At 55.1% G+C, this 23998-nt stretch overlaps 2 protein-coding genes and 2 non-coding genes across 11 annotated transcripts; 1 reads left to right on the top strand and 3 right to left on the bottom strand.

Moving 5' to 3' along the window:
- Positions 1 to 1421: 1421 nt before the first annotated feature.
- Positions 1422 to 1612, bottom strand: LOC115850155 (U2 spliceosomal RNA). The gene has a single exon (XR_004038261.1). It is a non-coding gene; the product is annotated as a U2 spliceosomal RNA (small nuclear RNA).
- Positions 1613 to 5460: 3848 nt separating this feature from the next.
- LOC115850154 (U2 spliceosomal RNA) lies at positions 5461 to 5651 on the bottom strand. Its single transcript, XR_004038260.1, has one exon. It is a non-coding gene; the product is annotated as a U2 spliceosomal RNA (small nuclear RNA).
- A 6704-nt stretch (positions 5652 to 12355) lies between these two features.
- LOC115850150 (coiled-coil domain-containing protein 200-like) lies at positions 12356 to 17068 on the top strand. Of its 5 annotated transcripts, XM_060289993.1 has the most exons (5): positions 12356 to 12451; positions 13553 to 13690; positions 13793 to 13859; positions 14364 to 14413; positions 15040 to 15352. In XM_060289993.1, the coding sequence occupies exons 1-5, from the start codon at positions 12356 to 12358 to the stop codon at positions 15109 to 15111; spliced, it is 423 nt and encodes a 140-aa protein (XP_060145976.1). In that variant the 3' UTR covers positions 15112 to 15352. The 5 variants fall into 5 exon arrangements, with proteins under 5 accessions (XP_060145976.1, XP_060145973.1, XP_060145975.1 ...); XM_060289990.1 differs by lacking the exon at positions 14364 to 14413 and having other exon boundaries at positions 15212 to 17068; XM_060289992.1 differs by having other exon boundaries at positions 13553 to 13859; positions 15212 to 15373.
- A 419-nt stretch (positions 17069 to 17487) lies between these two features.
- LOC115850149 (transmembrane protein 106A) lies at positions 17488 to 23571 on the bottom strand. 4 transcript variants are annotated; one of them, XM_070044580.1, is made up of 8 exons: positions 23463 to 23571; positions 21953 to 22179; positions 21351 to 21414; positions 20006 to 20159; positions 19354 to 19494; positions 19219 to 19262; positions 18647 to 18700; positions 17488 to 18070 (listed from the first exon to the last, which is right to left on the bottom strand). In XM_070044580.1, the coding sequence occupies exons 2-8, from the start codon at positions 22158 to 22160 to the stop codon at positions 17950 to 17952; spliced, it is 786 nt and encodes a 261-aa protein (XP_069900681.1). In that variant the 5' UTR covers positions 22161 to 22179; positions 23463 to 23571; the 3' UTR covers positions 17488 to 17949. The 4 variants fall into 4 exon arrangements, with proteins under 4 accessions (XP_069900681.1, XP_030707754.1, XP_030707753.1 ...); XM_030851894.2 differs by lacking the exon at positions 19219 to 19262 and adding an exon at positions 22266 to 22404 and having other exon boundaries at positions 18647 to 18696; positions 19320 to 19494; positions 23463 to 23544; XM_030851893.2 differs by lacking the exon at positions 19219 to 19262 and having other exon boundaries at positions 18647 to 18696; positions 19320 to 19494.
- Between the last annotated feature and the right edge of the window lie 427 nt (positions 23572 to 23998).

The raw sequence follows: 23998 nt of genomic DNA, 5'->3' as shown, positions 1-23998 counted from the left end.
GTCAGCTGTATACAGTACAACCAACACACGCACCTAAGTGAAAAGCCCATCACTTTTTTTTTTTTTAATATAAATTTATTTTTGGCTGCGTTGGATCGTCGTTGCTGCTCGGGGCCTTGCTCTCGTTGCGGCGAGCGGGGGTTACTGTTCGTTGCGGTGCGCGGGCTTCTCATTGCGGGGGCTTCTCTTGTTGCGGGCTCTAGGCGTGCGGGCTGCAGTAGCTGCAGCACGCAGGCTCAGTAGTTGTGGCACACGGGCTTAGTTGCTCCGCGGCCTGTGGGATCTTCCTGGACCAGGGCTCGAACCCGTGTCCCCTGCACTGGCAGGCGGATTGTTAACCACTGGGCCACCAGAGAAGCCCGGAAAGCCCATCATTTAAACCTCCATTCCGGGTGGATCCTCGTGGCTCTCAGCGGGAGCTGCCCTCGCGCTCGGTCCTTTTCTGCCTGTGGATTTTTTTTTTTTGTTTTCCCCGCGGTACGCGGGCCTCTCACTGTGGTGGCCCAGGAGCTCCGGATGCGCAGGCTCAGCGGCCATGGCTCACGGGCCCAGCCGCTCCACGGCATGTGGGATCTTCCCGGACCGGGGCACGAACCCGTGTCCCCCGCATCGGCAGGCGGACTCTCAACCACTGCGCCACCAGGGAAGCCGTGCCTGTGGATATCGACATCAGGAAACACTAGGACAGAAGTAATGCTGGAGGCACCAAAAGAAGTCGGGGGAAGTAGAGACAGAAGAACAGAAGACTCAAGCTACTGTTTTCTTTCTGCTTTGAGGGTGACGTGGAAACGGTCTGGGAGCCTCAAGACGAAGCTTGGATACCCTCTCCGCTCCTTTCCTAGTTTCCACAGACGGAGGAATGTGGGAGAGAGGCCCCCTGAGAAGACTGTGGGGCAGAAACTATGTCCTCCAGAGGACGCCACGTTTGAGCAAAAGCACAAAGCTGCACTTCGAGAGAAGGCAGAAAAGAGAAGAAATTCTTAGCGCAAGAACACGGTTTAAAATTGGGGGAAAATGAGAGAAAAATGGAGAAAGGGACGTTCAGTTACCTAACAGAAGGAGAGAGACGGCAAGGTGAATGCGAAAACAGCCAAAGCACACAGGGCAGTCACCTTGTGGTCGTGGGTCCTTCCGCCAACCAGTACGAAGGCCCTCCCAACGCTGAAGAATGGGAAACTGTGAGAGAGCTCTCTCAGTCACAGCGGTTCTTTCCTCTACCCAACTGAACTTGCTCCTTTTCTGCACATACAACCTATCTATACAAACAAATCTACAAGAAAAACAGACGCAAAAGATTTTGAAAACACTATCGAAAGGAGAAAAAGCTCTGGTCCAGTCCAACAGAAAAAGCTTCGCTAAAGGAGCGCACAGCGACACACGACACACGGCTCTTACTTTTTAAACCTCAATTATCTCCCCGGGAGGGGTGCACCAGTCCTGGAAATACTGCAATACCAGGTCGATGCGTGGAGCGGGCGGAGCAAGCTCCCACCCCGACTCCGGGATCCAAAAATCCGTTTAATATGATGTTCTCGGGTAGAGAACGTATCAGATATTAAACTGATAAGAACAGATACTACACTTGATCTTAGCCAAAAGGCCGAGAAGCGATACCCAACAGCCTGCCATCCCTGTCACCGTCCTCCTCGCATCCATATTGGACTCAGTGTGACCCCTGTCACTGCTCACTCGAGGTCTCACTTCCTTTGCTTCGGTGACAGTACTGTGGGTGGCACCACACCACACTCTCGTGCAGAGTTTTTATTCTCTACATTGTAGAAGAGGAATTCTGGATCTGTTGTAGCTTCGTCCTTCTCGGGCTGGAGCGCCATTTTACATTTGCATGCCCCGCCCCCGCCCGCCCAAGGGGGCGTGGCTCCGGCGGGCTGACCTTATCCTCCGGGCTGCTGCGGGGGAGCTCCTCTTTGGCATCAATGCGAGCGGAGACAAAAGACCGAACCGTAGGGGATTCGGGGTGGGCGGCTAGAGGGGCCTGTGGGAGGAGCCGTTGGCTGAGAGTTTTCCTGAAGACGAGGTCGCAAGACACTTTCGCTGGAAACGTCCAGACTGCAATGTGTTAAATAGGCCTCCGCTTCGTAGGGTCGGATGGGGCGCTCATTCTGAGTCCGGGGAGCGGAAGGTCTAGAGTGGGGGCTTCCCAGGGCCGGTGGGGTAATCTCCCTGCCAGGCGGAAGGCGGATGGCCCACAGTGGGGAAGGGAGGAGGTGTGTGGACGCAGAGGGCCGGGCTGAGCAGCTGGAGGGATTCTCTCCAACTCAAGCGCCTGCGTCGGTCGGTGCTTCTACGAATGAACCCAGATCCCGGGCTTCCTACAGAAAGCTTCCTCTGCCTGAGACCTCCTTTCCCTCCACCTCCTCCTCACCTGTCTAATTCTTACGCAGAGCCTCTGGGCTCCGCTTCGGCTTCAGCTGCCCCAGCAAGCCTTCCTCATGGGCTCTTCCGCACCGCACCGCACCGCACCCCACCCCACCCCACCCCAGGATGATTGCGGCCCTCCTTTGTGTTTCATCCCACCCCAGACTTCGAGTCCACCATTCACCACTCGTTGGGGGCGGTCCTGTATCTCCGCCACTGAAATCTGAGATCCTTGAGGGCGGCGACCCTCATCAGCAAGCCCTTAACCTCTGTGTCCCAGCACTAGGCCAGGGCCCGGCCTGTAGGAGGTGCACAGTAAACGTTTGCTGAGTGAACAGAAGGTGTGCAAAACAGACTGAATCGGAGAAGCGCTTAGGAGGGTCCTGGCCCGATCCAGGGGTGAAGAGGGGAAGATCTGGCCTGGGGTGGCAGGACACCAGAGAGGAGAGTGACTGCCAGGGACGCTCTGGGCATCAAGGCCCGTAAATAAATTAAGGCCTCTGGCAAAGTGGGGATGAAGTTTCGCAGCGGCAACGCTTCTCTGTGGCAAAGGCCGCAGGCTGCCCAGGCAGCGTAAACCTTTTCCATCCCCCTTCCTAACAGAGCTTCACTTTAGTTGGGGAGTTTCTATTTCTTTCACTGGATCTCAGAAGAGCTCTTAGAAGGTATCACTGATGCAGGACTGAAACCCAATGGGGCCGTTTCACCCTGCCGCAGGGAAAACCTGATGGCGGGTGCTGCCTGAGCCCTTCCCAGTGCCCGCCCCTCTGCCGAGCGCTCCGTGTGTATTAACTCATTTGATTCTCCCCGTAACTCCGCGGGGTGGGTATCAGTATTATTATCCGGGGCCAGGACTAGGTGAGGCCAGTGAGAAACTAGTCTTCGGGGCGGGCGGGCGAAACATTTAAGGGAGTGCCGCCCCGAAACGCTCTTCAGCAATCAAGATAAGGAATATTTTGATACAGTGCATCTTACCTGGATCCTAAGATAATCGAGAGATTTATTTTGATTACTGGGTTTTTGGTGCTCCCTGAAATTTTTTGGCCAAGGCAAGCGCCTCACTCGTTTCCCTCCACTCTCATCCCCATTCTGTTGACCTGCGCTGTCACAGCCACTAGCCACTCGCAGCTAGGGAGCGCTAGGAAGGTGGTTCCTCCTAATACATATGTGCTGTTAAGTGTGAAATACACACGGGATCGCAAAGGCTTGGTATTAAAAACTGTCAAATAGCTCCGCATTAATTACGTGTTGAAGTGGTGTTTCAGATATCTGTTTTTGTTTTTTGTTCTATTTTTGTGGCCGCGCCGCAGCTCCCCGTAACCCCGACCAGGAATCAAACCCGGTCCCGCCACCCCCACCCCCACCCCCACCCCCATTCTTATCCTCCCGCCCGGGCCCGCTGGCTGCCCTGACCGGGACAGTCTGGTCAGCTTCCAGGTCAGGAGGCCAACATGAGCGTTGCATCAAGGAGTTCCAGTCCAGAGGCCGCGAAACCTTTCGTGGGGCTCAGATCTACTCACCGACGGTTTGTTAGTGCCTCCGTGTGTGAGCCAGGCACTGCTTACGGCACGTTCCTGGTCACCATCTCATTTTACCTTTACAGGACCCTGAGGAAGTGTCATCACCCCCAAACCTCAGAGGGGAGAGAGGCAGCCTGACTCACCCCCGGGGCTTCCAAAGGTCTTCCAAGGGCAGAGGTCTTCCCCCGAGGCCCGGCAGCCAACTGTCAGGCACAGCCCTTCGCTCACCCATTCTTCTCTCTGGCAATGACTTGCTGAGTGCCTCTGACAGGCCAGAGCTGTTAGGGGTTCGGAGTTACCATAACAGATCGCTGTTGTAGATGTACAGGAGAACATTGAAAGTACTCATCGTCAGGGAAAACATACAGCGTTTAGGGTCACTTCCTAGTAATCTGTTCTAGGCCCTTGCTGCTCAAAGCGCGAGTCTGTGAACAGCAACATCCGCATCGCCCTGGAGCCGGTGAGAAATGCAGGACGCAGGCACCAAGTCACACCTCCGGTCTTAGTTTGAGAGGGCTGCCAGGGCTGCCAAAATACAACGCCACAGGCCGGTGGCTTCAAGAACGTAAATGGATTTTGTCACAGTTCCGGAGACTGGAAGTCCCCGATCGGGGCGCCAGCGTGGCAGGGTTCTGGGGATAGTCTTGGCTTGGCTTGCACGTGGTGGACTCCCCTCCCTCTCCTCACGTGTTAGAGAGAGGGAAAGGATAAGCTCTCCCGTGCCTCCTCTCATTGGGGAGCTAATCCCAACAAGAGGACCCCATCCCCCATCACCTCTTCCAAACCTCACCGGCCCCAGAGGCCTCCCCTCCGGATAGAGCTTACAGATACGAACTTTGGGGGCACAACTCAGTCCGTGACCCCTACTGAACCAGAACCTGCATTCCTGTAAGGTCCACAGGCGACCCCCGTGCACCTTAGATTGAGAAGATTGAGAAGCACTGATTTCTTAAGTCACACACACTGGAAAACAATGTGAGTTTTGGTGGTCAAAGTTGATGTGTTACTTTGTACGTTTCCCGAGGAAGATTAAACTAGCTTCCCGGGCCAAACTAACCGCTACGAGCCACAGAGGACTCACTGTATGCCAGTCCCTTGGCTGAGTACTTCACACACTCCATCTTACTTAATTCTCCTGGTAACACTATGAGGTAGGTATTTAAACCCGGACGGAGACCACTCTTTATTCTTTCTCGCGCGTGGTGAACTTTCGTTCAAACCGCACAAGACTCACACCAGAAGTAGGTCCCGCAACTTCCGCGCGGTGGGCTCTTTTTTCAAACCCAAACACGAACTCTCGTCTCCTCACGCTGCCCCGTAGAAAGTTGGGGACAAGGTTCGGCAGAAAGTACCCTTCTCTTCCCTCCCCCTAGTCACGCCTCGCAAACACCCATAACCTAACCACTTAGGTCCGCAGGATGAACAGCAGACACAAAAAGAACTTCCACAGAAGAGCAGTGTTACACCTTGCAAACGTAAAAAAAAAAAAAAAAAATCTGCAACTGGGCGATAAAAAAAGCATAAACCACAGCTCTTACTTTTTAAACCTCAATTATTTCCCCGAGAAGGGTGCACCAGTCCTGGAAATACTGCAATACCAGGTCGATGCGTGGAGCGGGCGGAGCAAGCTCCCACCCCGACTCCGGGATCCAAAAATCCGTTTAATATGATGTTCTCGGGTAGAGAACGTATCAGATATTAAACTGATAAGAACAGATACTACACTTGATCTTAGCCAAAAGGCCGAGAAGCGATACCCAGCGACCTGCCATCGCTGTCTCCGTCCTCCTCGCATCCATATTCGACTCAGTGTGACCCCTGTCACTGCTCACTCGAGGTCTCACTTTCTTTGCTTCGGTGACAGTACTGTGGGTGGCACCACACCACACTCTCGGGAAGATTTTTTATTCTCTACACCGTAGAAGAGGAATTCGGTACCTGCGGTAGCTTCGCCGTCCTCGGGCTGGAGCGCCATTTTAAATTTGCATGCCCCGCCCTCTCCGCGCGGGTAGGTGTAGCCGCGCGGGTTGATCCGCCCAGTCCTCGGCACCGCCTCTGCGCGCATGAGCGGAGGCTGGGCCGGGGCGGACCTCTTCGTTGGCACCAGCTCTCGCGTAGACAGAATTCGGGGGAATTGGGGGTGGGAGAATAGAGGAGGGCGTCTGCGCAATTGATTCGCAGCAGACTGGTCCGAGTACGAAAAACGTCATCTGGTCTTCACTGTGAAGACGACAGGGTCCCACGGGCTGGCTCTGTCTAGGCCGAAGACCCAGTCGAAGGCTGGGAGTCCAGGAGTGCCTGTCCGGTGTCGCCTGGCAGGGGCTGCGGTGAGAACTGGGGACCCGAGATCGCTCCCTGCGAGCACTGCTGCCCTGGTTGTCAGGACCCCCGCCCTGCCGCGGCTGCAGGCCACTAGGGCAAACTCCTTCACCTCCAGAGCCTTAACTCCCCAGCTGAGAAGTGGAAACCTTAGTGCCTACCGTGTGGGGTTGAGGGGGTATAAAGGGAGCTAGTGAGGCGACCTTGGTTTGGTAGTCTAGAATGTGGGCCCTAGTGTCCAACGAGGTTCCAGTGAAGGCGTCATGGCTGTGACACTGAAACAACTGAGCAGCTGTGTTGCCTGTAACAACACAAGAGGAAACATTTATTGCTTGGGCCGGGCTTTGCGCTAAGTGCTTTCCTTATATCAGACTTTCAAAGTTTACCTACAGACGGAGCGGTTGACACAGAGAGGGTGAGCAACTTTGCCCAAGACTACACAGCTACTTAGCGGAAGAGGTCGGATCCATCTATGAAGAGCACGGGACCTAGAAAAGGGCACGAAAAGAAAGAGAAGTGGTTCTTGTGTGTCCCGCCCACTATGAGAGTAAGTGTTGCTGAGCCTGACACACAGGTCTGTCTGAAGAGAGACAGGAACAAGCTGTCTGGTGCAGCGGTTAAGAGCAGAGACTCGGAACACCTAGTCTCTAATCCCGCTCCACCTGTTAATAATCACGTGACCTGGTGCGTGACTTGGCCTCCCCGCTTAACCGTCTGTCTTCGATGTAGCCCCGTTATCTGTAAATTGGAGATAAGGAAATGAGAAATTATTAGACACGATCTTAAGAATTACGAGACACGCCTGGAATATGGTATTCCTGTAAGTACCAAATGTAAGGGAAAATATCGCAACTCACTTCTCTGTAGCTTACCCTCTTCATCTAGAAAAATGAGAATATTAACATATAGTCCTGTGCTTAATCTTCCCTCATTCTCCTGGTTTTATTTGACTCCATAGCACATGTCACCTGACATCTTACACATTTATTTGTTTATTGCCTTCTAGCCTAATAGCATGTAAGTAAGCTCCAGAGCAGGGAACTTTATCTCCTCAGTGTTTAGAATACGGCCTGACACATACTAGACACGTGAACACATGAATCTGGTTGAACACATGAATGTGTAAATATTAAATAATGCGATTTGTCCGTACAGAAAGAGATTAGCAGGCCTCCTGGCTCGCGGTAATTATTACGACCCTCACTGTGTTCCACTACATTTCTGCTTGCTTCCATGTTTATCAGGTCATCTTGTGCTCACCAGTTTAGCTTCCTAGGTATTTTGATCTTTAGAATGAGGTCCCTTGGATTGCAGACATGCATGTTCTGTCATTGCAAAGCCGTATCTCCCTTTGTCAATTAACGACTTAGCATTCTAATTCACGCACCAGCTTCTTGTGAGTTCGGTTAACGTGAGTCAGTGCCCCTCAGCCAGCTCACATCCATGTGTACAGACGAAAGTGCCTATAAAAGTTCAGGCAACACCAGGACGTGGCTGGCTGGTGAGCCTTCCTTTGTCCAAGCGTCCTACAATCTCACTATGGACCCAGTTATCATTGCTGCCAGGGAGTTGGAAATGATAAGCCAGAGACAGAGACTGGAAGAGCACAGATAGCCTTCTCAACCAGTGCGTTTCCCACAGCCTTGCCCAACCACCATGTTATCAAACTTTTGCATACTATCCAATGTTATCTCTTACTATGAGCAAGGTTGCACAGCTTTTCATGCGCTTGAGATCCATTATTATTTTCTGTGAACTGCGCGTTCCTATCCCCTACCCACCGTCTTTTGAACTGTTGATCTTTTTGCGTTTCCATCTCTGACCTACTTCACATTTGTCCTAGTATTTGAGTTCAGGTATAGATCTGATTTTATTTTGTCTGGATGGCTACCCAGTTGTCCCAATATCATATATGAAATAGTCCATCTTCTCATCAGTTTCAGATGCCAACTTTATCATATTAAAAAGTGAGTGTATACACACACACACACACACACACACATATATGACTTCTCTTTTTTTTTTTTTAGAAAATCTTCTGATATCCTGTTTTTAAGAGTCTTGATTCAACTGATTCTCTGATATCACACCTAACCCTGTGCCTGTCACCGTGTGGGTCCTGGGATCACACAGGTGAACGTGACCTCGTCCCTGTGGTCAGCAAGGGGCATCTGCCGTGTTCTTCCATTCCTCTCCTCTGGCTGCCACTCAACCACATCCACTGCTCTTTGCTGCCGAGGAAGCCTTGCACGCTCAGATAAGGTCTGCCCGTGCCGAGGCTGCCAACTCCAAGCGCTTCTAAGTGTTCCATCCCTGGGCATCAGAAGCCTGCTGGGTGCCCTGCCAGCTGGGGAGGACAGCCTCTTCAAGTCCAGGCCTCACTGTATCTGTTTTTCCTGGCCCTGCAGCAGCGCTGCCTTCCCCTCAAGTTTTACCCTGACCCCTTGGACAGCTCCCTCAGGTTTCTTTTCATCACTTGTCAGCTTGCCCTAGTTGAAGAGACAGGGAGGGAGGTACCATTTTGTTTTCTCTGACCTCCTCTCCCTTCTCTCTGACCCCGCCCTCTCGCCCTCAATTCTCCTTTCTCCCGCCTTCTCCCTTTTCCCAGTCACAGAACAAAAGCTTTCACTTTTATGACTAGCAACAGAACTGGATCGGTCTGTCTGACTTCGCAGTCGGAAAGGGAGATGGTTTTTCCCAGCCACGTGATCAGGGGGTGCGCGTGGACCAGCAGACCTTCTGCTCCTCACCCCCCTGCCCCCGCCCCGAATGTGCTCGGGGTCCTGGCGCTACAACGTAAGAGTCTGTGTGCTGGAGAGCAAGTTTCCTGCCCGGCTAGACTGGATCCGTCAAACTAGTTAGACTCAACCAAGAACTGGGCTTTTCGCAACTTGGCTGCCATCACGGAGGCCAGCAAATCTCCACATTTTCTTTTTGGCCTTTCAACAGCCCCCAACAGAAGGCGTCACACTCCACAGTGATGCCTGATATTGTCCATTCCAAGATGCCCATCGTTTTCACAGCTTTACGTCTCAGGAGCCAGCATGCGTCTTACATTCGACGCCAGGAGAAAGCACTCTCGCCGTTTAACATCGCAGCACGTCTTTCTTTGTTTCTTTCGTCCTGTCTTTCTTCAGGGCTAGGTAAAAGAACGGTACCTCTCACAAAAGATGGCATCTTAAATTCGTGAACTCCTATAACAATAAAAGCCTCTGTTTCTTGAACCCGATGTGTGACGTGGATTATTTCCTCCCAGCATCACAACACCTCCAGGATGGAGGTATCATGACCCCTACCCTGCAGGGGAGGAGGCTGATCAGAGCTGGGGGAGCCGCTAGATCGCATTCGCACGCCTGTTAAATAACGCAGCCGGTATTTCATAAGATTTACCTGGCCCACGCTTCTAACTGTACCCTGTTCTCTCCGCAGCAAAGGATTCTGGGTCTCTATAATAACCAGCTCTATTAAAAATGCAATGTGCGAGTGGCTACAATCAGTTAACAGCACGGGAAGTTCCCCGAGGGCTGATATGAGTTAAAATCCAAATCGACAGGGGGCGGAGTGGGCTACGGAGTAGAATCGAGAGCTGGAAGGAGTTCTGAGGTCAGAGGTGGGGTTGGGAGAGGCAGCTTGCACAGGGGGAAGGCACGAGAGGGGCTCGGAAAGGGAGATGAGAATCGGGAGGGCGCAGCCTTGGCAGATTTGCCCTGAAAATCCCTCCTCTCGCGGGAGGACTGGCTCAGAGGGTTGGAAACAGTTCCCCAGATTCAGCCCAGCCCACCTCCCCTACCCTGAGCGTCTCCACATCTGAGCCCTGGTCCTCCTAAGGTAGGAGGACAGGAAGAGGGAAATCGAGGGAGGAAGAGATACCAACAGGAACCCGCTTCCTCTCTTGCCCATTTAATGACGGAGACAGTCAAGTGCCTTTCTCTTTCTCTTTCTCTTAAAATAGGTACTTTCCACCTAAATATTCGCAGAATTCGTTTATAGGAAGATAAATGTGCTGTGAAAATAAATGTCCAGTGACAAGCCTCCATTTCATTTTTTGTATCTGGAAACCCTTGTGTATCTGTCGTTGCAAATGACATCCCTGGGTGCTAGGACGAGGAGAAGGGAGTATAGCACCTCTTTGAAAAAGGGAGAAAGTTTTCCGGCAAGGCTCAGGTCCCACTGGCCCCTCAGCAGAGCTGGGGCGCCCCCAGCAGCTGGCCATAGCCAGATGCCCACTGTGACGGCGGGCACTTCCCAAGCATCCTATAGTGTCTTCCAACAACCTTCAGAGGAAAGGCTCAGAGACGCTGAGTGACCTGCCCAAGTTCCCCCAGGTAGTCGGTGACACAGGCGGGATTGAACCCGAGTCTGTTTGACTCCAGAGCGCTAGATGACTCCACTAGACTGGCCGCCTGAACTGACAGACAGACTCTCTGTTTGAGGTTCAAACTCTCTGTTTGAACCCGTTTTCAGGTTCAAGGGCTGCACCCTGCACCCTCCCTCCACCATCAACAGTGCTTGAGGCTGAGGCCGGGTCGAAGCCCCTTCTTCACCTATACCCTCCTCTTGCTTCCAGTTGGACTCAGCCTCTGCCGTTTCTAGAAAAATTTATATCTTTGGGGAAAGACCAACAGTCCACCCAGTCCCTGCCCCCAGAAGCCTTCCCCCGGGCTTCACGAAATGACACCCTCCCCTGGCCACTCCGCCTCCTGAAGACCCAAGGAGTTCAAAATGACTCTCCCCAGAATGTGCCACTTCGGCCTGGGGCTATTTGCGTTGAAGGCCGTGGAGGCCCCAAGGACACAGGAAGAGCTTTCTACCTCCCCCTCAACTGCCTAAAGAATTTAGATAGGGGGCCTGGCTCAGAGAGAGTTATTATCAGAGACAACTTTTATCTGAGAGACCCACCTGCACAGCAGGGCAAACATCCCATTACAAGAAGGGCAAACGTCTGGTCTGCCCTTCTTTTTGTCCCGGTGACTCACCCTTCTCTGCTTTGAAGCCCAGGCCCTTATCGCATTCCTTAGCTCAGGAGGGCATATAAGCCTCAGCTGCCCTTGGGTCTCGTATCCTTATGGGATCCCTGAACATACGTAATTATACCTGTTTTTCTCCTATGAGTCTGTCCGATGTCAATCTGGTCATTAGACCAGCCCACAGAACCTAGAAGGCTAGAGGACGAATTTTTCCTCCCCAACGGGACGCAAATCGGGTAGGATAATAAATAATACCAACCTGTAGCTGAGCGATTTTATATTTCATTTCACATACCTCTCAGCCATTGACCCACGTGGTCCTGTGTGAACTTCGTGAGGAAGGTAACAAGTGCTACCCTTCTGGTTTTCCGGGCAAGGAAACTGAGGCCCAGAGAGGTGAGCTGAGTCCCGGGTCAGAGGAAGAGAGGGAGGGTAGGCTTGAGCCCGGCGCATCCAATCCCCGGAACCAGGGTACTTTCTAATAAGCCGCTTTGCCTTCACAGAGCTCAGACCTCAGTGAGAGCTGGCCGGGTCTCGTATCTTCTTTTCCTTTTTTTGGTCTTCTGTGGCCGCTCCACGCGGCATGCGGGCTCTTAGTTCCCCAACCAGGGATGGAACCTGTGCCCCCTGCAGTGGAAGCGTGGAGTCCTAACCACTGGACCACCGGGGAAGTCCCTGTTTGTTCTTGAGTCAGCACAGCGGGGGAGACGGAGGACTGAGGGAGGAGGGAAGGGAGGGGTCAGCGGAGGGCCAGATGAGGAGGCTGGAATCCTGGGAAGGGTGGGAGAAAGAAAGCGGAGAGGAAAGCCAGACCACTCGGGGGATCGTCCCCCGGGGCCCACTGAAACTCAAGGCTTAGGTGGAAAGGTGTCTTCTACCTGCCCAGGGCCCTGGAGAGAAAGGTACTTTACAGATGCTCTCTAGGAGGCGTGGGAAGAACACCCCCCTCCTTCCCAGGGCAGGCGGGGGTGGTGGGTGGGGGGTGGCGGGGGTGGGTCGCGGGGAGGGGCTGCCCAGTTGCCCCCGGTAGCGGCCGGCCGTATTGTGAGGTGGTTCTGGTCACAGGCCAGGGGGTTGAGGTGGGAGGAGACGGAAGTGGTGGGGGCAGTGGCAGCCTCCTGGGCTCTGCCTGCCCCCAGCCCCTGCCTGGGGCCTTCTGTCACCGCCACCATCATGGGCAGTGCGTACCACTGGGAGGCCAGTCGCCGGCAGATGGCTTTGGGCCGGAGGAGGTGGCTGATGGCCCAGCAGCAGCAGCAGCAAGAGCAGGTGCATGAGAGGGGCCCCGTTCACCAGGGTCCTTCCGGGGACACGGAGGGGATGGGGAGGGGAGAGGACGGACCCCAAGGAAGCTGTCCATTACCTGGTGAATGTTGTTTTGCTTGGGCTGGAGGAAAGCAAGGTCCTTGGATGTCTTGGATGGACCGTGTGTGTTTGTGAGTGTGTGTGTGTGTGTGTGTGTATTGGGGTGACTCAGCTTTGCTGTTGTACTAGGCCGAGGCCTCAACGTGGGATTGAAGCGTCAGGCTCGGGAGGTTTTAAAGCTGCTCTGTCCAGTAGGGCGGCCACCAGCCTGTGTGCTATAGCCCTTGAGACGTGGCTAGTGAGACCGAGGACCTGCATTTTAAACGTTACATACATCTAATTTATTTAAATATACTCTTTAAGACAAATTTTCGTTTTACCTACCGAAACACTTTTAAGTATGTTTGGAACAACGTGGATATGTGAACCTACTTTTTCGACTGTAAATTATCTGAACTCTAAATATTTTAAATCAAAATGCAGTGTCTAAATTCAGATGTGCTGCTGAGTATAAAATGCCCTCTGGGTTTTGAAGACTTAATACAAAAACAAAGACTATAAACTACCTCATTAATATTTTCGTATTGGTTTTACGTTTTGGCTGTATTGGGTTGAATAAAATGTATCATTATACCCAGTTTCACCTATTTCTTCTTACTCTGTTACGTGGCTAACAGAGCATTTTAAATGATACACGGCCCTCGTTATACTTCCACTGGGCAGTGCTGTTTCAGAGCATGTGCAAGAGATTATTCTTTACCCTCCGGCACTGCAAACGATTTTCAGTGCGCGGAGGTAGGTGGCCCGAGGCGGCTGTTTCCTGGGCAGGGGGCTGTGCGGGGGGGGGGGGGGGCGCACTGTTGCTATAGAAACAGTCCTTGGGCGTGGGTGGGTGAGGGGAGAGAGCTCAGGCCCCAGCCTCAGCCTCCAACTCCAGGGAACAGAGACCCTCCAGCCGCCTCCGCCTCTGGATTCCCTTGCCTTGCTCCCCTCAGTGTCTCCGGCAGGGGGGCGTGGCTGGGTGGGGAGGGAGGAGGATGCCACTTGCGGGTGGCTTCTTGACAGGAACTGAAGAAACTCCAAGAAGAGAAACGGCAATCTGAAAAAAGAACCCAGCCACCTCGGGAGTCGCCGCGGGAGTCGCAGCCACCGCCGGCGCCATCACGGTCGCCACCCGCGCAGCCGCAGCCGCAGCCTCCGCAGGTACCCGAGCGGCCGCCGCCGCCGCCGCCGCCGCCGCCTCAGCCAAAGCCACAAAATGCCCAGGACCCTCTTACTGAGCGCACCTCCCGGTACATTCTCCAGGATTCCCAAAGGCCAGGCGCCCACAAGGACAGATTCCAAGGACGGGTGATGAACCCTCAAGGTGCAGGTGAGTGACATGCCCGGGAGCGGGAGATGGTGAGGAGAGAGCCCCGGGCTATAGTCCAGAAGCCACATCTGTCACCCCACCCTTTGACCCTCCCCGGCACCTTTCACCTTTACTTGGGGGTGGGGGCGGTCACACTCTGAGTGGATTTGCACCAAGCGAGAGCTGCAGAGAAACCCGCTGACTTCCGCAGAGCGTGGCTCAGAAGTGGTCAGTCCCTTCTCCATGGTGAGGGTGACAGACGGGGTCGGGGTCGGCTCGGGGCGGCCAGAGGGTGGGGCAGGAGGTGTAGGCTTAGCAACGGATATCCTGAGCCCTGGGGGGTCTGGAACAGGGAAGCCCCGGTCGGCTTCCTAGTGGAGAATGCTCAGCGGGGGCTGGGACTTTGCCTTGCCCCAGCTAGGGGCCTTAGCCTGCCCCCCAGAAACGTGGTAAAGAGTCCGGCTGTGGCATGTGCCATTCTCAGGAACTGCCAGTTGAGTGACGTGTGCTTCGTTTCATCATCAGGTTTCGGGAAATCTAGCCCAGATACACACATCAAGTACCCACGATTCACGGTGAGACGGACTCAGAGTGTGAGAGGCAGCTACGGTTTGGCTGCGTGTCTGCCCGCGCTCGCGTGTTAGTGCAGGTGGAGTCTAGAAAGGCTTCCTCGGCGGGAATCGGGAGAGGGGACTGAAGTTATTCCGTCACTTCTGGATGGCCCGTTCTTCCACTCCACGCCCCCATAAAGATGTCTCTGTAGGCCCTGTTGCTCAGCACTCAGTATAAGTGAAGGAGCTGACGATCTAGTTGGAAAGATAGGACGGGTGCCAGAGAAGCAAAATCAAGGGGGCCGTTTGAAACGCGGATGGGGTAGAGCCAGCTGGAGCGGGAGGACGGTAAGACGTGAAGTCAGGGCTTGTGGTCTCCGTCAGGATCACCACTCTCCGGTAGCACGACTCAGATCTCTGAGCCTCAGCTGCCCCACCCGTAAAATGAGAATGATAATACCCCACCTCCTCCACAGAGGTGTCACGAGGACTGAATTAAAAGGGAAAGCATCCAAAGCACTTAGCTTACGGCCTGGCTCCTTGTAGACTGTCAAACCCAGGAAGACGCTTTTTTGAGAGTCTTGAGAATTACATGAAACAGGATACGCTTTGGAAAGAAGCTTTTTTTTTTTTTTTTGTCTCTGACTCAGGAGCAAAGGATGGGAGAACCTGATCCCGGCCCTTTAAGACGAGGACTGGGCTGCTACATCATCTCACTTTGATTACTCGGGGCTTCAGAGGCCTTAAGACAATGTTCTCAAACCAGCAGGCCCGGGAGCTGCTAACTAACCTGTTCTGCCTCCTGTCTCTCCCTCTTCTCAGTCAACGAACTACATCCAGCAGTGGTGATTCAGAGACAGACCCCCGAGACCCCACTGGCCGGCCATCAGCAAACATCAGATGAGCAGCCCCGTCTTCCTACCTCCCAAAAGCATCTCCACTTCAAAAGCCGAGCCCTCCTGATCCACTCTGGCAGGGAGGCTGGCCGGGAATCACGTGTGATTTCTTCCCGCAAAGAATCAAGAGACTGGCTGGGCTCCGTGAGACAGAGATGAGGGGAAGGGGCCAGGAAGACCCACGAAGAGGATGGAGAGGGTGCGAGAAGACAGTGGAGGGCAATTCCATGCTTCTCCAGGCAAAGCCAATGGGAGAACTTGGCCTTGGGCCCCCCAGCTCTACAGCTCCACTACTGGCTCTTACTTAGCAGTGATATCACAGCCTGTTGGGGGCTCAGGTCTACGACTCTCGCTGGAGCCACCAGCCCTTCCTCCTGGCCGATGCTTATTGAGATGCACCTGGGGAAGCGGGGGTTGCATCACACCAGAGCAGACCTGGGACCTGGGGCAGCATCAGGAAGAAGTGGCACGCAGGGGCCCCCCCCAAGTCCAGTGTCGTGCCTGGTCCACGGTGGGCACTCTGCTGTTGAACGGAGGGTGGTTGGAAGGGATGGAGAGAAAGAACTCGGAGGAAAGGAGGACTGTAGCCTCAGGCACAGGACACCTGACCTTGGGAAGAGGGGGACTCGCCCCCCGCCCCCACCAAATCCACAGGCCTCTTCCTCCCTGGGTCTCAGCCTTTCCACGTAGCAGAGACAACCCAGAGGCTCTGGAGGCCCCAGGCAGCTGCCTCACCTCTTCCTGAAACTGACACCTGGGGTCCCCCAGCCCTGCTCCCTCTGCCACTCTTGACTGGTGAGGGGGATGCCTGGGTCCTTTCACTGTAGCGTCTCACCTTTGGGTGAGACTGAAGGAGCCTCTCTGCAGTGTTTCCTGAGAGGAGCAGTTGGGGGAAGCGAAGGAGCGGGGGCGCACAGAACAGGAGCATTAAAGTTGGGAGGGGCTCAGAGACACACAACGAGGGAAGGGGAGCGAGCGAGCTCCTGGGAGCGGTCTCCCAGAAGGCAGAGAGGCCGGGCGTGTTCCCGAGGGCCTCAAGGACTGGGGAAGAGACCTTGATGCCCACTTGGATATTAAGAAACAGGCTGTGAGATGGGGAGCGTCCACCGGCTCCCTTCCCACTCACAGGAGCCTTTTATTTTCCTTCCTTAAACACGGTTAAGCACAGCTGATTGACTCCAATATAAATCCATTACATTTGGCGAACTCCACCCAGCGTGAGCTCCAGCCTGGCCCCCGTGGACTTCCGTGCTCTTACCAGCACCACCTCGACGCCAGTTACCCAGGCGTGAAAGCGTGCGGACAGCACGAACTCCTTCCTTCCCCTCATCCCCCCGGCCGGCTCCTCACCAGGTTCTGGCCCCACGTGCCCTTCTCCGCCCTTCCTACTGCAAACTCAGCTTTCCCTGCTACTCAAGCTCACCTCTCTGCCTGTCTGAGTGACGGAAACCGGTAACCGCCTTTAGTGAGCAAACACAATTCCTGCTCGCCTAAAGAACCTGGGGTTTGCCTGGGGCTTCTCATCTGAGTGACAGCAAAGAGGGGACGGCCTGGACCAGTCCCGACTGATAGGCAGCTCCATACTGTCAGCGCCCAAAGGAGAGCAGAGGCCTCTGGGAGCAGAGGGCGCCCTGGGACTAGGCCAGGGGTGCAGCGGGACCCAGCAGTCCGGCCTCACCTCTGCAGGTTTTCAGCGGGAGGGCGGCTGCGCCCACCGTTTGACCTGCCTGTGTCCCCTCACGTGGGCTCAGGCTTGTGGCCTCCTTCAATAAAAACCTTTTAAAATGACTCTGGCTTTGTCTCTGTTTTTCCTGTGCAGGCCCAGGGGGGTGCCCGGTGCCTCCCTTCCCTTTCCTTCCCTCCCCTCCCCTCCCCTCCCCTCCCACTTTGGTTCCTGCTCTGAAGAGAACGATAAAACTGTTTTCGGGAGAGAAGCTTTAGCTGCAGAACAGCTCTGACTTCCTGGGGACCCAGACAGTCTAACCAGGAAGGCTGCGGAGCCAAAGGGCCTTGGCCAATCTTGCTGTCAGATGGGTGGGGTGGGGAGACAAGGTACCAGGCGTTCTCGAAGCAGGCCATCACCATCACTCTGTCACACGACCAAAGCAGGGCGGCATAGGAGAGCATCTACGGTTCCCTAAGAGGCCCTGGGGACAACACTGGCTGTCCCCCAAGTCACCTTCTCATTACCAGGTGGAGAACTTGGAAAGGATCCATGTATTAAAAGCCAGACAAAATGAAAGCTTTCTCCACATTCAGGCAGGACAAAGGTCTTCCCTGGACGAGCTGGGCAACCAAGGTGCTCAGCACAGACAGTGTGGGAGCCACTCCGTGCCGCTGAGGCAGCTCTGAGGAAACGTCAGGTCAGACTTTCCTCAAGACAGACCAACGGGAATATCTGGTGCTGGCTTCTAGAAGAACCAAGCTCCCGTTCCTGTGGACATCAGAGAGGGCGTGAGGGTGCGTGTGCGTGTGCGTGTGCACGTGTGCGTATGAAGTTAACGTCCACAGAAAGCTTCCTCTGCTGGGGGTGAACAGGGGGAGGGTATGATAAAGCAGGGCTTTTCCTTCGGCAGAGTCACTCTCGTCCTATTGGGTGCCATGGAGTGGTGGGAGATACAGACCAGGCCGGCAGGTGCCCGCAGCTCGACGACAGCAGACAGGTCACGGCGGGCGAGGGACCAGCAAGTGGGGCTTGGATGCGTTTCCCCGGCAGTCCACATATTCGTAGCTCTGGAAGACCAGCTGCTCTGAATGGCTCAGGTAGGAACAGGTCAGGGTGCCCCTGGAGAGGAAACAGGGCTTTTTGTTTTCCCAAAAAACCCACACCAGTTTTATTTTGAAGATTACAGAACTTGAGCCTCGGCCCTACCCAACTTCCACGTCCACCGATCTAAGGATATGCAGTTGGGGTAGGAGTGAGAGAAGGAAGTAGGGAGGCGAGGGGAGAGACCTGGTGGCGGCAGAGGAAAGGAGTAAGATGGCGGCTGGAGAGCTCCCGCCACCCTAGGTCTGCGCTTCACTGTCTTTACTCCTCCACACCACAAGGGTCTGGGAAGAAGAGGAAAGCCCTGGCCCTGCTCTGCTCTCTGGGGAGGGCTGGCTTCCTCAGACCAGACCCGGCCCTTCCTTCTGCTCCCCACTCTGCCGAGGCACCTGGGACAGCTGCCCCCCACCCCCCCACCGGGTTCTGGGCAGATCTGTGCCTGTCACGTCAGTGGCTCCTAAGGTGGGCCTTAGGGGAGGGGCTGGATCTGCTACTGCCAAGAGCCGACACAGACTCACGGGATTCGCTGCGATGACTCTCCCCCCACGGGGGGCAGAAGTGGGAGAGGGTACCAGGGCTCCAAGCCCTACTTACTGGATGTGCAGAAGCACATGGTGGACTTTGATTTTCAGCCAGGTACAGATCTTGCTGAGAGAGACAGAGAGAGAGAGACAGAGAACCTGGGCCCACGTTTCACACACTGAGCAGCCTGTCGGACAGCTCGGACGAGACCTGCCGTCCCAGCCCCCCCCTTGCCTCCTTTCCATCAGGGGCCCCACATGCCACCCCCACCCCTTCCCCCTCCCTCTGCCCAAGGTGAGCACGTCGCCCCTGCTGCAATATCGCTCCTCCAAACCCCACTGGTTTGGCCCAGGCACGGGCTGGCCTCTCCCTTAGTAGAAGACGGTGAGTCAGGCTGAAGAGCCTAAGGTCATATAGCGTTAAGTGTGAACCAGATTCTAGGCTGGTTTTCATTCCAGTCCAGGTCCAAACAGGCAGAGGCTGGGGACCCTGAATGCTTGTACACTGCAGTCTTGGCCACAGAGGGCAGGCCACATGCTGACTGCAGGGTCTGCTAAGCAATCAGAACATCTGGTGGGAATTCGACCTGGGTTTCCAATCAGGAAAGAGGCTAAGGGAGAAGGGATTGATCAAGGGCTACTCACTATGTGTTTTCATCCCATATCCTGTTGGCTACCGTATACAACATCTGTCAACCAAATGGGTATAGGGTTAGCCCCAACTCCAGCCACCCGCGTCCACACACCTGTGGGCAGGTCTGGCCAGCAAGAGGGAGTCACCTGCTCACTGGCCAAAGGGCCGACGTGGAGGAGAAGGCTGTCGGAGACCTGCCCCACCACGAGGGACAGGTGCAGAACCTCAATGGTCAGCTGGGTCACAGCGATGGGGTAGTAGTTGTTATTGGAGATGCTCAAGATATTCTGGCGAGCAAGACAGGGAAAGGAAGGGGTTAGGGTAGCACCATCCTGGCAAGAAGTCGAACAGTTTCAAAACCCCGCAGCCTGATTGAGCCCACCCCCAACGCGGGCCTCAGCTGCCGAGGCCCAGTGCCAGGAGCCCCTCGGAGGGGCTCTTAGCGGCAAGGGGTCGCCTTTAACTGAGACATTAAGCTGGCTCAAAATCCAGTCTCACCCTGCAAGGCTCTCTCTGTTCAGTCCTGCCCACCCGGGGAGTCTCAGGCACACCACCCCGACTGCACCCAGTGATCTACGGCTCTGGCGTCAATTCTAACCCCTCACTGTTCCAATCCTGCACGGTCTGTTAGGGGGCTCATGGTTGCTCCTGCTTATCCCCAGGCTCCTGACATCCTCTGCCTGCCATAAGATCCCCGGCTACCGATGCCCGGGGTGAGCACACCGGACAAGGGCTACAGAGGAGTGTTGCCAGGAAGGTGGGGTCGGAGCCCAGGGGCACAGGGCATAACCCACCCACCGTTATACTGAGGTGGATGTCGGCCTCGCCAACAGTCACCGTGGAGGAGTTGAGGCCTACAGGCTGCACGGCGATAGTCCGGGGAAACAGGAAAAAGACGATGAGGGAGGAGGTCACCAGGCAGATGAACACTGCCAGGAACACGGAGAGCTTCCTGTGGGAGAACAGGACCCGGGGTAGAGGAGTGGAGAAGTCTGGACACCAAGGCTGCCTGGGCCGGGGGCATTCAGACACTCTTCTCTCTACGTAAGGCTCTCCTCCGAGCCCCCACCCCAACACACACACACAACTGTACACTTAGCTCCCCAGATGCGGAGGACCAACCTAGGCTCAGAGGTGGCCCAGGGTGGGTAGGAGCACCGGACTGAGAGGCTGGCAGCCCGGCTTCCATTCCCAGTTCTGTGTTAGCCACTGGCCCAGCAACTCTGAACAACCCGCCTAACCGCCCTAAGCCTCCGTTTCCTTGTCTATAAAATGGGGGTAATGGTACCTACCTCATACCATCTGTTATGGGCTAATGCATGAAAAGGCACCCATCCCTGGCCCTGGCACATAGCCAAGGCTCAACCAACGCTAGCTATTCTCACTGGAAGAAGTAAGCCCATGTGAATTTTGACAGTTCTGAATTTTAATATTCATATTCAGAACAAGACATCATCTGTCCATCTAGTTCAAAATTGAGATATGCATTAGAGAGAGAGCACCTTGTTAGCATTTCCTAAGGGGCACTGCCAGATTCGGCTTCTGGTGCACTGGCGGGGGCAGGTTGGGTGGTGAGCTCCCCCACGGAAGCTGAGGACCCTGGGAGGAGGTTGCAGGGATCTATGTCAAAGGACCCAGATGACAAACAGGGTCATGGGCCCCCCAGTGAAACTCAGGGCTGCCTCCTCTGAGGTTCTCAAGTGTCCCAGAACAGAGAGCAGCTGGTTTCCCATCTCTACGGGGAAAAGAACAAGCAGGTCTGAGCTGCCGTAGCAAAGGAAGCTCTTAGGAAAAATCACTTCCCCAAACCAACAGCAACCACAGCCACTCCCTCCCTCCTGGAAGGATTTGCAGAGTCAAGAGGTCCTCTCGGTCTTCAAAAGGGAGCCACGCTTCTTGGAGGCAGTGGTGCAGGACACCAAGAGGCCTCAGGTGGCATCTGCTGTGCCCCGAGCTTCTTAAACTAGGAAAATCCTTGGAAACAGGGAGCTAATACGTCTGAGGCCAGTGAGGCTCAGGCTCTCTGGGGGAGAACCCATGGAGAAAAGCTGGGGGGTGGGGTGGGAAGGGGGATTGGGGGAGACAAAGAGGAAGAGCCCCCAGGGGCAACGCCTACAGAGCTGGGATAGGAAGAGGGGCTTACGTGTGCCTGGGCTTCAGCCTCTGGTCCCCATAGGGGATGAGGGCCACCAGCTGCTTCTCTAGTTCTGTAGAAAGAGGGTGAGAGGGAGGGCCGGGAAGTGTCCATGACAAGTGTTTCCTGTGCCAGCCTGCCAGCAGCACCCCTCCGTCCCACAGAGCAGTGTCAGAAGCACGCCACCTCTGCCTCAGAGCAGGACTGACTGGGGACACCGGGCTGCTGGCAGCTCGGCTTTGCCAGCTCTAGAACGGAGGCGAGAGTTTCATTAACAGGTGTGGAGCATTCCTGCACGTCACCACAAATCCGAGAAGCCCAATTTCTTTGGAGACGTCACTGTAACTTCCTGCATCCGAAGGCAGTGCTGCTAAGAGGGCAGAGAGGCTGGGAATCCCCTGGGTTCGGGCGGTACCACCAGGGCAGGAGGGGGTCTCTGCAGCGAGCCCAGGGAGGGTCAGCATCTCCCTGGCTAGCCCTGAAACTCAGGGACTAGGAGCTGGGAGACCCAACCCCATCCAAGGAGACTCAGAGGGGCCTGGCACTGGCCAGCTGGCTGCTAAGAGCTTTTCCTGGAGCCCGGGCTACTTCCAGAGCCTGGGGCCACTCACCTCGAGGGATCTCCCCACTGCCCTGGCAGGTGGGACAAGTCGCAAAGCTGCCGCCAGCAGCCCTTTCACAAGGCGCACAGGAACAAGAAGGCTTGCTGCTGGTGGTGCTGGAGTAGCTGGCAGCCTTGCTGCCACAGGCTGGGCCGGAGGGCAGCATCGACTTGTTCTCATCCTCCCGAGAGCCCAGCTGGGAGAGCGTCTCACCCATCGTTCAGGGGTATTTTTCACTGATGAGAGAAGAACAAAGTCCAGTCAGCACCGATGCCGGGTGTCCCTCTGGTTTTAGGCTCTTGAGATTGGCAAGGAGCCCCACCACGCTTTCAGCAAGCTCGAGCCTAAGCCAGTGAGGGGGTGGGAATTCGAGCAGCTACACACGACTCCTGGATCGGGAATCTCAATGCATTGCAACTCTTTGTTGTTTTTGTTTTTATTGTAGGGAGAGCTCAATCGGCCTACAAGAGGGAAAAGCAAAGCAGAAGTTATTTCACTTTAAGGGACTTTCGTAAGTGAAAGGCAGAGCGCTTAATTTTGTTCTGGAAAAGCTGCTGAGCTGTCATTCACTGCAAGGGAAGGAAGTTAGATAGGTCATGGGGGCAGCAGCCAGGGGAGCCCCTTCATCCTCTGCGACAAGACGACTCTGAACGTGTCTCTAGAGCACCCGGGCAGAAATGCCCGAGGTGTCCAGCCTGGGTGTGGAAGGAAAGTTTCCATTCCTGAGCCTGGACAGGTGCTGGCGTAATAGGAAGGCAGGGATTCTTTGGGACAAGAAAAGAAAAAGGCGGCTAGGCTGGCCACAGGTGGGGCTGAGAACCCTAAAATGATTGTAGAAGGGAGCATAAACCTCTTCCGCTTGCTTTCTGAGTCGGGGTGGGAAAGAATGTCTGGGCGAGGGTGGTAGCAATTTCAGGGTCAGTCCTTCACTAGGACGAGTCACAGCGAACTCCAGATCCTTCCCAAAAGACTGGTGGCAAATGAGTGGGCAAGGTGAGCCCCACTCAGACCTTCTGGGCTTAAAATAAAGGAGGCCTCACCTGGCTTAGGTCTGAGGTTTAAAATAAAGGGAGCCTCACCTGGTTTAGGCCTGAGATCCTGGGCTCCTCTCAGCTGCAAGAGGGCTAGAGATTGCTGGAGTACGTCTTTGGGGAGGAGGGCCTGTAAGGCAGGGTGGCTCCAGGGGGCCACCAGTCCCGTTCCCGGAGAGTCCTGGGGACCGACTGCACCGCGTTGGAGGAGGTGGGGAGCGGCGACCCTGGCCTCCCCAGAGCCTTCACGCCCTACTCTGGGGCTCGGCCATGGGCTGCGGGGTCGGAGCGGACTGAGAGGCTAGGAATTCAATGAACGAGGATTTTCAGTCCCACCACACACCCCGGGAGGCCGTTAGCAGAGCTTGGAACCTGCGTGTTGGGCTAGGAGGAGGCACAGAAGGGGCCTGGGCCCTTGCATGCCAAAAGGAAAGAAGGCAAGGAGGGTCCCTTCTTTCTAAGGAACCGATTCTAAGGAATCGCCTTACCCCCGGGCGACCGCAGCGACAGAAACGCCTGCAAAGCAGAATCGAAAGCGCGGGAGCCGGGGTTTTCGCCCCAAGCTTCGGCTCAAAGCCTTGGGAAGCTCCGCCCCGGCTCCTCCGGACCCGCCCCTCCCTCCCAGGGCCTGCCTCTCTCGACCCAGCGGCCAGAAAACTTCTCGGTTCTTCAAAGGCCACGCGAGGTTCCCGACGAAAGGACCGGCCAGTCCAAGTAGGGGTTTCAAAGTTTATTTCACCATTCTTGAAGCGGTTAGGTACAAGTACAATGGGACAGACGACTGGACCCCAGGGCCCTCCTGGACCCCTACAATACAACTCACATGGTCAAGACAAGATCCCGTCCCAAATCAACCGAATTAATTACACACACCCTGCCGCTCAGCCTCTACCCAGAAGCCCACCCCCCACCCCCACCCCCCACAAAAACGTTTTAAATAATAAACAGGCTGGTTGGCTTGCAGTCTGAATCCTGGCTTATTTCACAGCATTCAAGAGTTATACTGTAAATAAACATCATTATG

Source organism: Globicephala melas, chromosome 20, assembly GCF_963455315.2.
Source record: "Globicephala melas chromosome 20, mGloMel1.2, whole genome shotgun sequence".
NCBI classification, from domain to species: domain Eukaryota; kingdom Metazoa; phylum Chordata; class Mammalia; order Artiodactyla; family Delphinidae; genus Globicephala; species Globicephala melas.
The sequence above is the reverse complement of the archived record's forward strand: the minus strand, read 5'-3'. Positions and strand labels throughout refer to the sequence as shown.